This window comes from Scyliorhinus canicula, chromosome 21 (genome assembly GCF_902713615.1).
Source record: "Scyliorhinus canicula chromosome 21, sScyCan1.1, whole genome shotgun sequence".
Classification (NCBI taxonomy): domain Eukaryota; kingdom Metazoa; phylum Chordata; class Chondrichthyes; order Carcharhiniformes; family Scyliorhinidae; genus Scyliorhinus; species Scyliorhinus canicula.
This window is the reverse complement of record NC_052166.1, coordinates 58,814,972-58,829,510: the sequence shown is the minus strand read 5'-3', so window position 1 is coordinate 58,829,510 and position 14,539 is coordinate 58,814,972. Positions and strand designations below refer to the sequence as shown.

General features: G+C 47.8%; 1 protein-coding gene across 1 annotated transcript in view; it reads right to left on the bottom strand.

Moving 5' to 3' along the window:
* LOC119955579 (hemicentin-1-like) overlaps positions 1-14,539 on the bottom strand; it is a 291,695-nt gene that overhangs the window by 135,755 nt on the left and 141,401 nt on the right. Inside the window, 7 exon segments of the mRNA XM_038781912.1 lie at positions 3,670-3,801; positions 6,553-6,634; positions 7,959-8,161; positions 8,874-8,987; positions 12,260-12,421; positions 13,504-13,600; positions 13,768-13,955. Coding sequence (XP_038637840.1) covers positions 3,670-3,801; positions 6,553-6,634; positions 7,959-8,161; positions 8,874-8,987; positions 12,260-12,421; positions 13,504-13,600; positions 13,768-13,955 — 978 coding nt within the window.

Here is a 14,539-nt window from a genome sequence, read left to right as displayed (position 1 = left end):
ATCATCCAAAGTCTGGCCACATTAAAAGTACTTTTCTAGCTTTCGCATTGCTGTAACAAACTTTGAAATGTTTTCCCCTTCCTCCTGTGCACTATGGTGAAAGTGAAACCTTTCAGCTATTAATAGTGGACGGGCAGAGAAATGTTCTTGCAAGACAGTCATTAACTCATCAAATGACTGGTCTCCAGGTTTAGCTGGGTGGACTAAGTTCTGTAGTACAGTAATATGAAAGTTTTCCTCCCAGCTGATCTGAGGAAGGTCGTGTGTGCAGGTCTGCTGGTGTCTGATTGGCTATAAAGAACGACTGGAATCTTTCCTCATAAGAGTTCCATGTCTGCTCCTAGATCAGGCAAATGACCCATTGCCCAGATTTCCCAAGAAATCCTTGAGGCATGAAGCTAAGCAGCAACTCAGAGAAAACTGAAAAAGCCCAATAAGAACATAAGAACATAAGAACTAGGAGCAGGAGTAGGCCATCTGGCCCCTCGAGCCTGCTCCGCCATTCAATTAGATCATGGCTGATCTTTTGTGGACTCAGCTCCACTTTCCGGCCCGAACACCATAACCCTTAATCCCTTTATTCTTCAAAAAACTATCTATCTTTACCTTAAAAACATGTAATGAAGGAGCCTCAACTGCTTCACTGGGCAAGGAATTCCATAGATTCACAACCCTTTGGGTGAAGAAGTTCCTCCTAAACTCAGTCCTAAATCTACTTCCCCTTATTTTGAGGCTATGTCCCCTAATTCTGCTGTCACCCGCCAGTGGAAACAACCTGCCCGCATCTATCCTATCTACTCCCTTCATAATTTTAAATGTTTCTATAAGATCCCCCCTCATCCTTCTAAATTCCAACGAGTACAGTCCCAGTCTACTCAACCTCTCCTCATAATCCAATCCCTTCAGCTCTGGGATTAACCTAGTGAATCTCCTCTGCACACCCTCCAGCGCCAGTACGTCCTTTCTCAAGTAAGGAGACCAAAACTGAACACAATACTCCAGGTGTGGCCGCACTAACACCTTATACAATTGCAACATAACCTCCCTAGTCTTAAACTCCATCACTCTAGCAATGAAGGACAAAATTCCATTTGCCTTCTTAATCACCTGTTGCACTTGTAAACCAACCTTCTGTGACTCATAATGTATCGTGATTCTATAGCAAAACCTGCAGCTGTGCAAAGATCAGAATAAGAAGAAAGAGACCATTTTCCCATTGAGCCCAGTCTTTCCATTCACCAGGTACAATCTGTCAACTCCATCTTTCACTCTGCTGCACCTGTTCGATTACCAAGGGGAAAAGTTTGTTCAAATATTCAGACTCGAAAACTTTCATTTCCTCATTCAACTCCCTGATTCCACGACCCAGCGCATTGAACGTGACCTTGCCTCTTCGCTGCGCCACCTCACACCATGTATGGCTCAGCGGCTGGCATTCTAGCCCCTGGATCACAAGGTTGTGGGTTCGAGACCCACTCCCGAACCCGAGGACAAAACTCCTCTCGGACGCTGCAGTGTGGCACTGAGGGTGTGCGGCACTGTCGGAGACGCTGCCTCTCAGACGAGGCCCCGTTTGCTTGCTCGGGTGAATGCAAAAATGATCCCACGGCACACTAATTGGCAGAGGAGTTGGGGAGTTATCCCCAGTGTCCTGACCAATATTCAATCCCTCAATAAACATCCTAAGTGACCGGTTGTCTGATCATTAGAACACTGACATTTCTAGGTTGTGCATAAGTTGGCCGCCAAGCTTCCTACGTTGCAGCAGTCCTATATTCGCTCACGTATTTTGGAAAAGGTTGGAGTGGTTAGTGCGCTGATTATCAATCAGGCTGTTGCACGACATCATGAAGGCTCCTGCCATGGCCAACAGGTCCTGGGGTGGGATTTGAACCTAGAGCTTCTGTCTCTGAGGCAGGGACGCCTACCCACTGCGCCACAGGTCCTGCATGCCGACAGCGTTTACACTTCTAAACGATTTCATTATCTGTAAAGCGCTTTGACATGTCTGGTGGTCATAAAAGGCGCTGTGCAAATGCAAGTCTTTCTTTTTCTTTACCTCACGATTGATCCAACCACGGGCAGCAACACAGCGACCATCGCGCCATTGGATCACGGAAAGGGATTGCGCGAAGGAACGTCATTCACCTCACCACGTCTGTGTTGGCTCTTTGCAAGGCCATCTGTCACCCCCCCTCGCCCAGTTTTTTTTATCTGTAACTCCTTATCCTCATCTCCCTTTTATAATCATTCATGGGATCAGCGACCACCACCTTTCCAGTAGAATGTTCCAGATAATGACAAGTATCTTTGAAAGAAATGTCTCTCTGTCTTGGCTCTCTATGGCTCTCTATTTCCCAGTGGTGGTGGAATCTTGGGCCTCTGATGCACTCACCAGGGGGGCGGGGGGGGGGGGGGGGGGAATGGTTGTTCTCTCTCTAATTTATCAAAACATCTTGAAAATCTTTATCGGTCACCTCATGACCTTCTCTGTTCCAAGGAGAACAGGTCTAACTTTTCCAACCTGTTGTTGTCAGCCTCTCGTCCCTGGTAACTTTCTGTTGAACCTCCTCTCATCCCTTGCTGAGGCCTTTACGTTTTTAATGAAGTGGGGAGCCCAGAATTGTCCATCAAGACTCCCACTGAGGCCTGACCAGCGATTTCAAAAGTTCGAGCACCATCTCTTTGTATTTATTCTTTTCTATTGCTCTATTTATAAACCCAATAACCCATTTTTTTTTAACCACTTCACCAGCTTACCCGTTCACCAGGAAGGGCGGCACAGTGGCACAGTGGTTAGCACTGCTGCCTCACAGCTCCAGGGACCTGGGTTCAATTCCGGCCTCGGGTGACTGTCTGTGTAGAGTTCGCACTTTCTCCCCGTGTCTGCGTGGGTTTCCTCCAGGTGCTCTGGTTTCCTCCCACAGTCCAAAGATGTGTGGGTTGGGTTGATTGGTGGTGCTAAATTGCCCATTAGTGTCCAAAAATGTTAGTTGGGATTATGGGGATGGGGTGTGGGCCTAAGTAGGTGCTCCGCCGGAGAGTCGGGCTGAATGGCCTCCTTCTGCACTGCAGGGATCGGTGCTGGGACCCCAGCTATTCTTTCACAGTGTACAAGAAGGATTTGTGTAGCCCGATATCGAGGACTTTCTGTTCATCCGTACTCTCCCGTGAAAAACCCAACCACCTTGCCCATATTTATTCAGTAATGTGCCACCTGGCTCATCCGACATTTCACATTTTGAGCAAAAGCAAAAGTTTGTTCTTGCATTGAATATGAAATGAAATGAAAATCAAATCGCTTATTGTCACGAGTAGGCTTCAAATGAAGTTACTGTGAAAAGCCCCTAGTCGCCACATTCCGGCGCCTGTTACGGGAATTGAACCGTGCTGCTGGCTTGCCTTGGTCTGCTTTCAAAGCCAGCGATTAGCCCTGTGAGCTACAGGACCAGGTCATTGAACCCAACACGTCTGTGTTGTGTTTTCTCCGACATGAGTCTCTTCTCATTCCATCTACCCCACCTTGGCCTTCCTGCAGACCTTCCCATGACTTTTTCTTTCACGTAATCATCGAGTTTCCGTTTGAAAGCATTGAGCTATTTCCCTCTAAGACGCCCCCTGGTGGAGAGTCACACAGCCAATGACCACATTGACCATGTCCAGTCCTACCTATTGGCTCTCCATCCTTCAGCCAGCTGATGATGGGTGGCGGAACTCCCAATGCATGGCACGCCAGAACCAGGGCACTGCCAGCTGTTTGGCTGATAATCTCCTCTGAGGGTTCTTCGAAAGTTGGTGCGGCTGAAATAAAAGGGAGAAGAATCAAAAACATAAAAATGAAGAGCGACTGAACTGAACATCTACGATAAACAATTTGTTGCCTTTTCCAATTTTCACTCTTAGTTTCCCCCTTGGCAACTTGTTACACTTGGATTTCTACAAAATTTGATTCGCCTCTGTTTTTAAAAATTGACATGACTAAAGGGCAGCACGGTAGCATGGTGGTTAGCATAAATGCTTCACAGCTCCAGAGTCCCAGGTTCGATTCCCGGTTTGGGTCACTGTCTGTGCGGAGTCTGCACGTCCTCCCCGTGTGTGCGTGGGTTTCCTCCGGGTGCTCCGGTTTCCTCCCACAGTCCAAAGATGTGCAGGTTAGGTGGATTGGCCATGCTAAATTGCCCGTAGTGTAAAAAGTAAGGTGGAGGGGGGGGGTTTGGGATACGGGTATAGGGTGGATACGTGGGTTTGAGTGGGGTGATCATTGCTCGACACAACATTGAGGGCCGAAGGGCCTGTTCTGTGCTGTACTGTTCTATGTTCTAAGATCAAAATACAGAAAATAGTGATAATGTTTGCTTTGAATGATGACCAATTGAATAGTAAAGTTGCGTATAGATTTATAGGGCCAAATGTTCCAAGTGGATTGATGGACCCGACACCCCAATTGATTCCTGGTCCTGACCCTGTGTCTAGGCTACATCATTCTTGCCACACCTACCCTGCACATCTTTGGGTTGTGGGGGTGAGACCCACGCAGACAGGGGGAGAATGTGCAAACTCCACACGGACAGTGACCCGGGGCTGGGATCAAAACCAGGTCCTCAGTGCTATGAGGCAGCAGTGCTAACCACTGTGCCACCGTGCCGCCCATTGCCACACAATTGTAACATTCAAAATGGATGAGCGCCGCTCCTAATAACATTCAAGGAGCCCGACACCATCCAGGACAAAGCAGCTCGTTTGATTGGCACCCCATCCACAAACATTCACTCCCTCCATCACCGATGCACAGTGGTAGCCGTGTGTACCATCTACAAGGTGCACTGTAGCAACTTGGCAAACCTCCTGAGACAGCGCGTTCCAAACCCACGACCACTACCATCTGGAAAGACAAGAGCAGCAGATACCTGGGAACCCCACCGCCTGGAGGTTCCCCTCCAAGTCACTCATCACCCCGACTTGGAAATATATCGCCGTTCCTTCACTGTTGCTGGGTCAAAATCTTGGACCTCGCTCGCTAACTGTGCTGTGGGTGTACCTACACCACATGGACTGCAGAGGCTCAAGAAGGAAGCTCACCACCCCCTTCTCAAGGGCAATTAGGGATGGGTAATAAATGCTGGCCGGCGACGCCTACATCCCTTGAATTAATTTTTTTAAATGGTCGGGGGATGGAGCCCAGCACCCGATTCGCTCTCAGGAGACTACGGAGATGGACACCAACCATGGACACTACGGAGATGGACACCAACCATGGAAGAGGAGATTAGGAGAAGTGATCCTGCTGCTGCTGGATGGCCCCGCAGAGTAATCGAAGAACAATTCCAAATACACTTTTAGGGTCCTGTGACAAACAGCCGTGCCCCAATGTGCACAAAACTGTCCGGGCTCCGTGGAAAAATGTGAAAATTGCATTCCTAAATTGACAGGCCCATTATCAAGCCTGTGCTCAACATTAACATGTGCTTAAGGGGTGGTTAATGGGCAGCAAGCATCTTCCCCATTCCCTCCGCCCCATCCTGTCAGACCTTTGAAAATTCAAAACAGCCCTGGAGACATCGGGATCACATGATGACCTGCGGGACGGCGATTTTCAAATCCTGCCCGGACCAAGTCCCGGGAGGTTGGGGGGGGGGGGGGGGGGGGGGGGGGGGGTCCTTTGGAATTCTGGCCCATGATCTCCATCACATAATGGGACAACCTGGGCCTGATGGAAGAGAGGGGAGACCCTCTCTTCCACTGCACCCTCTGGGAATGTCAGCAGTAGTTAGTGAGAGAGAGGCCAAATACCGGGGAGCAGGTGGGCTTCAGGCATGGCCCACCTAGCCACAGGAGAGAAGACAGGACAGAGTGGTCAGCAGGAAGGAGGTCAAAGGCCACCTGCTGCCTTCCAGATAAGCTGCCGTGGGAATTTTTGGAGGGTTTTAGTGAGGGGAAGCGGGAGGAGTCTGGGTCTTTCCCAGTGGGTGAGGGGAGAGCATCCTCGTTCCGAAGGATCTCACACAGAAACCGTTTTGCTTGCCTGCAGAGCCCGTTTGCTGTTTACACCATCTGCTGACCTGCTTCAAAGTTTAGCAGAAAAGTCATTGCGACTTCTCTCCCCCCCCCAGTTAAAATACCATTTGGGTACTGTAGCTGGCACCCACCAAAAGCAGCAGCATTAAAATCAGCGCATAGCAGGAGAGTAGCGGCAAATGGAGCTGTTCTACTATAATCTCTCCTCCACACCATTCCTGGCAAGGACAACAGGTTAAAATTCCACCCAGGAAACTAACAGTCTGGGAAAGCCCATTCCAAATCCTAGTGGATCCATGGAAATGATACACAGGAGCACCAATATCATAACAGGAAGCAAGCGCGGAACAAGAAAATGCCACTCGGCCCATCTATTCTGATCCTTCCACTTGCACAGCGCGTTAAATCATGGGTTCTCTTCCGGCCATTCCATTTCCTCAAGGTAGGTTCTGCATCAGAACCTTCCAGAAACGCGCCCCGAGAAATGCTGTGTTAATATGCTCAGCACACAATGGTCTGAAGCCTTTCCATGCTTACAATGCACGTTGAGCCTGAAGGTCCTTTTCGTGTGTCCAGCCAGGTTGGTAACTTTACACATATATTGCCCAGAATCTGTGACCTAGAATCAGATGGAGCAAAGGTCAGGATGTTAGTGGCAGGCAGATCGGTAGGGAGCAACACATTATTTGGTGCTTTTGAAAGCGAGAAGAAAATTCAGTCACAGCAATATCACTAAAATTCCAAAACACGAGAATGGGTGCCAGAGAATGGGTTAGAGGTTGGAGGTTAAAGGTTAAAGAAAAGAATGACACTGTATTTGCTCGGAAGGACAAAAGGTATTTGCTGCAAAAAGGAGGCCACGCTCTTGGGGGCAGTGCAGGAGATGTGGAGGGTCCACTGCAACTCACAGATCTTTAAGAATATTGCTGGAGGCTCTAATTGTTGTAGAGGACTGGGGTGTAACTATAGCCGGGTGGGCTTGGCGATGGGAGCAGTAAACATCGCCACAAGTGCAAAGTCACTTTTTATGTTGGCAACGCATGACACGACCCCCCCCCCCCCCATCAAAATATCCTTCCACAGGGCAGCACGGTGGCCTAGTGGTTAGCACAACCGCCTCACGGCGCTGAGGTCCCAGGTTCGATCCCGGCTCTGGGTCACTGTCCGTGTGGAGTTTGCACGTTCTCCCCGTGTCTGCGTGGGTTTCGCCCCCACAACCCAAAAATGTGCAAAGTAGGTGGATTGGCGACGCTAAATTGCCCCTTAATTGGAAAAAAATAATTGGCTAATCTAAATTTATAAAAAAAAAAAAAATATCCTTCCACGACAGCAAGATGGCAGAACGCTGTGAAGCATGACCGGTCTCCAAAAGTGTGCAACTGGTGAGCAGTACTCCCAGGGGACCTCAGGTGAGTGCAGCGTTCAGAGGGTCATTCCCAGGCACCTCCCGGGCACTCCCTTGGCACTGCGGTGCCTGGGCACAGCTCACCTGATGCCTGGGTATTGCCCAGTTAAGTGCCACGGGGTGTGCCGGGGTGGGTGAACTGATTTGCTCGCTGGGCAGAAGAGCAGCCTTTAAAAATGGTGCCACGGATCATCAAGTATCCGTTGATGGCAGGGCAGGTAAATCCAAAACCACCCCATCATGACACGTCGTGGGACATGTGAATCGAAGTTCTTTGTAAAGTCCCGCACTATATGACGGGGCAAGTGGCCATTGCCGTCAGTGGCTTCAACAACGCTTTTCCCACCCGACTTCAACCTTTGCCAATAACGGGGGAAAACCCGGCCCATATGAGTGTTTTCTTTCAAGACCATTTTACTTCAAGTCATATAAAAGAATGTTACAAACAAACGCCAGATGAACATAAACGACATCTACCCACCGAATGCTGTACATTTAAATTGCTCTCAAGATTTGAAATATTGAACGCAGACATTACCTGAGCATCTTGGATTTGGAGTATTTGGCCATTAGACCGGGTACGGGCACCATTTACCAAGGCCAGCTGGTGGTCATTCTTGTACCACACAACAGTGGGAACTGGAACTGCCTCTGATTCACATCTAAAAGTGGCCATCTCTCCAGCACAGACCGTGATGGCCTCAGAGTAACTGTCGCCATGGTGTTTAATAGTGGGGGGGGCTTTTGGAGCAAAGATTCAAAAAACATTGATTAAAAGCTCTGTTCAAAAGTGTCATTTGTAAAACTTGGACTGGATTTCGGAATGCAAACCACTAAAGCAGAGCACCTTGATGAGAGAGGAATTTAAAGTGAACGTTTGGGAGAGATTTTGGAAACTCTCATCGAAGGGATTCTGAGGAGAAATCAGAGCAGAGTGCGTGTATTTGCCCACAGTCATCTTGTGTGCTTAAAAGGGACTTTGTGTTAATGAAACCATTGTAGATTAGAGATGTACTTTGTAATCCTAGTTAATCTTTGGTTGAATTAAATTGACAACAGTCAACAGATTCGTGAAATTTAAACACAAGTGACCTTTTATTATTAACTGTAATAACAATTAATCCATGTTAAAATCAGTGTGGAATTCTTAAACGAAGGGGGAAATAAAGGAGTACTCTATTATAATCCAATATTTAAATGTTTAATAAATGTTTTTTCTTGTTGTTAAAACTGATTGGCGGTCCCGTGACTCTGTTCCTCCACATTTTATGTAAAAAAGTAAAAGTTACGGTCTATTGAGACAGGATTGCATTCTGGGATCACCCTGTCCAGTTATAACACCCTCTGGAATTGTAACATGCTGCTCACATAGCATCAGATTTGTTAAGGACTTGCCCTTTTACATACATATTCCCCAACTTCCACATTAACGTGTAATGATACTGATGCTCACTGTACACATGGAGATAGATGTCCTTCTCATCTCTCCCTGCCGCATTGGTGACAATACAAACATATTTGCCATTGTGCTGTGTCTTTGCTCTGGGAATATGAAGGATGTGACCTCCTGGAACAGAAATGGGAAGAGATCAGATCAGAGATTATGCAACTATATTCCAAAGAAAATGTTAAAATGTAGATGGTGTCTTCTGTATAGAATCACAGAATCACTGCAGTGCAGAAGGAGGCCATTCAGCCCATTGGGTCTGCACCAACCCTCTGAAAGAGCACCTTACCCAGGTCCATTCCCACGCCCTATCCCCGTAACCCCATCTAACCTGTACATCCCTGGACACTAAGGGTCATTGATCATGGCCAATCCACCTAACCTGCACATCTTTGGACTGTGGGACGAAACCGGAGCACCCGGAGGAAACCCACGCAGACACGGGGAGAACGTGCAGACTCCGCACAGACAGTGCCCCAGCAGGGATTCGAACCTGGGACCCTGGCGCTGTGAAGCCACAGTGCTATCCACTTGTGCTACTGTGCTGCTATAAAATTAAATTTTATATTAATACCAGTGTCTTTGGTGGATTTAACAGGCAAAAAATACAATTAGTTATCTACTATCTAATTCCCAACCCCCCTTCTTTCTAACTTTTCCCACTCTCCACACAGACAGACAACACACAGGGAAAGGGGTGTTTCAGAGGTAAAGACAATATAATAAAATAAAAGGATAAGGATCTTTGATTCAGATGGATATCTTCCAGTTTGTTTCTTTCTCAAGGTTGGGCCTTCAGTTATGCACTTTCTTCCCCTTCAGCTTGTAACGATCTTCACTCTAGTCTCACAGAGACAGCAGACAACCAGCAGCAGAATAGGGAGAAAACACAGCTCCTCTTCCTTCAAGGGTCTCGAGGCTTCTGGCAAGTTCTCTCTGAAAAATAACACCTGGCAGGAACCAATCGCTGACTGTTGTCAGGCAGAACACTGTCCCTGGTCAACCTGTCCGGTTGCCAGTTAACCGATTGAACCGACCTCCTCCAAAACTGGTTCCTAAAATTCATCCGGCACTGAGGCAGGCGACTCCTCTCCAAAAAGCCCTAGGAACACATTGTACCGGCAAGCTCTCTTAAAGGCGCATTTCGATTATGGGTCCACGGACCAAAAATAATAAAATAAAATAAATGGGAACGAAATAAATAAACGGGAAGGATTCTTACAATTGTAGGGTATGGTTCCACGGGGACTGGTCAGTCTCTGGTAAGATCCCCCAATTCTTAATATGTGAACTGGAGCAAAGGACCATATGTATTAGCATGATTCAAACTTGGGGGCAATGTAACTAAACCAATGCTGTCCTCACCCAGTGACCATGCGCATGTCTCCCAGCGAGGGTCACTGAGTGTCAGCTGGAAGATCTCACCCTCCCTGCCTGCTGGTGCCCTGACTGGAGTCTGGCTGAACTCCACTATCCTGAGCACAAGCTGAGAATTGAATGGGACACTTGGGCGGGATTCTCCGAGCCTCCGTGCCGAAATCATGCTTGGCGCAGAGAATGGGAATCGCCGCCAGTCGGGGGGGGGGGGGGGGGGGGGGGAGGGGGGGGGGGGGGAGGGGGGGGGCAGCGACGGTCAGGGGCCATTGAAAGAGGTCCCCCGTGGCGATTCTCCACCGGCAACTGGCCAAGTTCCCGCCGGGGTGGTTCACTCATGGTTCCACCCAGCGGGCACTCGGAGTGGCGGCTGCGGACCCAGCCCTGGTGGGGGGTGGGAGGGGGTTTTGTCACCGGGGGGGGGGGCCTGCAGAACGGCTAGGCTCGCGATCGGGGGCCACCGATCAGCAAACGCGCGCGATCTGGGGGGGGGGGGGGGGGGGGGGGATGGGGCCTATATTGTTGGGGCCGGCTTGCTGTGTGGGTCCGCCATGTTGCACGGGGCCACGGCCACAGGCGGCCGCCATGTGCATGCGTGGACCCATGGCCAGAAGTGCAGGGCACCGTATCGGCAGCCGGAGCTGTGTGGACTACTCCGGAGCCCGCCCTACAAGCCCCCTTCAAAACGGAGAATCACTCTGGACTTTCTCCAGGAACGTCCAGGGTGATTCACGCCCGTTTTCTTGCTGGCGTGGAGACAGAGCCCCTTTATCAGAGATTTCCGCCTCTTTGCCTCAGTTCACACTGAGCACTGCGCTCACTCACTGAGCGATGGGAGAGTTTCTATTTTGAATCTACTCCAAGATTGAACGAGAAAAGAATAACTTCATTCACATTGAAAGCATATTTAAATAGAACCCCTCCAGGACTTATACTCCTGGATCTGACCAATTGCCTAATGGATACACTTACTGGCCTAAAGGCCTACTGGCAAATGATCGTGTCTCAAAATAAAGCCCTTAAAAGTGTGAATATAATGAATAGTTTGTAATGATGGGATCTCTTACTGACATGTTCTCAGCATTCAATAGAGATGTTAATTAGAGATATAATTAGCACAGGAGTGAGAGATTACCTTGGCCCAAAAGAGTAAGCTGCAGAATCAGTTTGGGTAGAGATAGAAATAGTAAAGGTAAGATGTTACTGGTAGGAATAGTATATAGTGTCGCTAACAGTAGTTATACTATAGGAATGAGTATACAGGAAGAAATAAATAGGGCATGAGAGGAAGGTACTGCAATAATCAAGGGTGACTCTAAACTACATATAGATTGGGCGAATCGGATTGGCAAAGGTAGCTCGAGAATGAGTTCCGAGAGTGTGTCCTAAGTCCGATGTACTTGCTAGACCAGGGGTGGGCAAACTTTTCCGTGCAAGGGCCACATTCAGAAATTCACAATTTTAAAGGGCCGCATAGTATATTAAGTAAAATAATTAATATTTAAAATAGCCAAAATAAAAGGTTTTTAAATTTTAAAAAAGCAATTAATTTTTATTAATTAATATTTTAAAGTAGAAACTTCACATGAAACACATGTTGTGCCGAGCAATGATTACCCTACTCAAGTCAACGTATCCACCCTATACCAGTAACCCAACAGCTCCCACCCCCCCCCCCATTAACCTTAAAATTAAAAAAAAATTTTTTTTAAAAAAATCTTTATTTAAAAAAATTTTTTTTTAATGACTTGATCTTGGTGGGCCGCATAAAGATGGCCCGCGGGCCGTAGTTTGCCCACCCCTGTGCTAGACACAACTTGAGAACGACCATTTTGTCAAGAATTGCCTCCTTGGTACCTTCATGAAGTGGGGGGGGGGGGGGGGGGGAGGGGGGGGGAAGGGGGGAATGAAGGGCTGTGGGCAGCACCCTCAAACGATGCCACCACTGGAGAAGTCAAAGGTCATTCTGCGTGACTCACAGCTGCCCCCACTTGACCTTTTCCTCATTAAAGTCTCACCTGGGAGAATGAGGGCGTCGGGGCTGGACTGGAACAGCTGCCCGTCTTTGTGCCACACGATGTCTGCCGCAGGAACTGCTCGGGATTCACATGTTAGCCAAATGGGGTTGTTCATCACAGCACTAACGTTCTCTGGAGTGGGGCCAAGTACGATGGGAGGCACTGTTTGAAAGCAAGAGGAACCAGATGTGAATTGGTGTTGACTTAACGCTTCTCAATCTCAGCACTAAAACCAAGCTAACGTTCGGAATATCTTCTTCCACCTTCGAACAAAATGTTTCAGCAATGTAAATAATCAAAATTCTGTATTTTTAGTTTCCTTTTGTTAAAAAATATAGTTATTCTTTTCCTCACAGAGGCAGGCACAGAGTAGGCCTGGAAGGGATTAGTTAGGGTAAGACGCTGTGCAATCAATCTTGATTTGAGTATAATGGAGATTCAGGGACATGTCTGTGGGCCTCAGGGGGGGGGGGGGGGGGGCAAGGAAGCAGAACTTAAAGGAAACAATGCCAAGTGCAGACTGAGTGGTCAAGTGGGAACATGGCTACAAAAGAGATCCCGTAGCGGGAGAGCGGTGTTCTCCCCGCGAGCAGTGTTGCATATAGCTGCTGAGCGCAGGAATAAATTTGCTTTGTTGGAAGTCCTTGCTGTCGCCGATTTAGGAGTCCAACGACATTCTACATCAATTGAGAGAGAAAGAAACAAGAAAGGACAGGGGGAGAGTTTGGACACTTGAGATGAGGGTGGCTGAAAGTGAGAAAGATCACCGATCTCCACTGCTCCTGGGCCATCATGTTCAAACTCCCTCTCTAACAGCACTGTGGGTGCACCTACACCACATGGACTGCAGTGGTTCAAGTAAGCAGCTCAACAACACCTTGCTGATGGGCAATAAATGCTGGCCTAGTAAGAGTCGCCCATTCCCATGAGTGAATTTTTAAAAAAAGCTTTTTAATGCACCATCCAATCTCCTTTCGGCATCTGGGTCTAGTGGACAGCAGTGGGAATCCCAAACTAACTAAATCAAAGAACCAAATTAAATATGAATCCGCTAAATCGACACTTAAATATTTCTACTTTGGCTTTTTATCCAAATTTGTTCCTTATGTTTCGGGATATTTTTCTATTTTGAAAGCATTACATTACTTGGTTTCACTTGACGCTGTTGCTGACACATCTCCTCTACCACCGCAATGCAGTGCTAGCTGTATGTCATGTCCTTGAAATGGAGCAGAGATTGTTACCTTGAACACGAAGGTTGAGAAGCTTCTTCGTGGTTCCGGCTGGGTTTTCTGCGAGACAGATGTAACCAGCTGTGTCAGATACCTGCACTGCGTGAATCTACAGAGAGAGAGTACAAAAAGCAGCACATGATTCATGGATTCAGCCTGAAGCCAGACTGCACGCAGACTAAGGGCTGGGTTTCCTCCTGGGATTGCAATTTCTGGATTCGATTCCAACCGGGATAATTCGACGCGTTATCTGCCTGATTTGCGCTGAGCTCCCACCTGTAGAATGGTGCCTTTATCCAGAAGCTTGTGCCTGACGTCGGTCACAATAGGTAGGCCGTCTCTGAGCCAGGAGATGGTAGGTGGCGGCTTCCCCTCTGCTTCACAGTGCAGTCGGACTGTGCTGTTAGCAATCGACACCAGCTCCTCTCCAAACACTCCACTTTCTGTGTGAATAACAGGAGGAACTAGAAAAGGCAAAAAAGAATGAGTGTATGAGGGGAGCTGGACACTGTCAAAGAAAGCAGGCAACTGAACCAAACAAAGGCACTGAATTAGTGGTGAAATACTGCTGGCTGGGAGTGGGCATTGTTATGTGAATGGCATGAGTTGGTATGATTTACTGATGCGTGTGTCCAATTTGATTCACTTTGACCACCTTTTCAGAGAGTGGATAATAATCGACTAAAGGCAAATCCTAAAGCTGCTTCAGTAAATGACGCCCATTCTGTGAAGCAACTTTAAAGTATTAAAAAAAAACCCCAATCGCACTTCACAGAATAAATTTGCATGGTTATGTGATGCCAAGTCAGAATGATGGAGATTTGATTTGATTTATTATTGTCAGTATACAGTGAAAAGTATTGTTGCTTGCATGCTGTACAAACAATGCATACCGTACATAGGGAAGGAAGGAGAGACTGCAGAATATAATGTTACAGTTATAGCAAGGTGTAGAGAAAAGATCAACTTAATACGAGGTAGGTCCATTCAAAAGTCTGATGGCAGTAGGGAAGAAGCTGTTCTTGAGTCGGTTGGTACGCAACCTCAA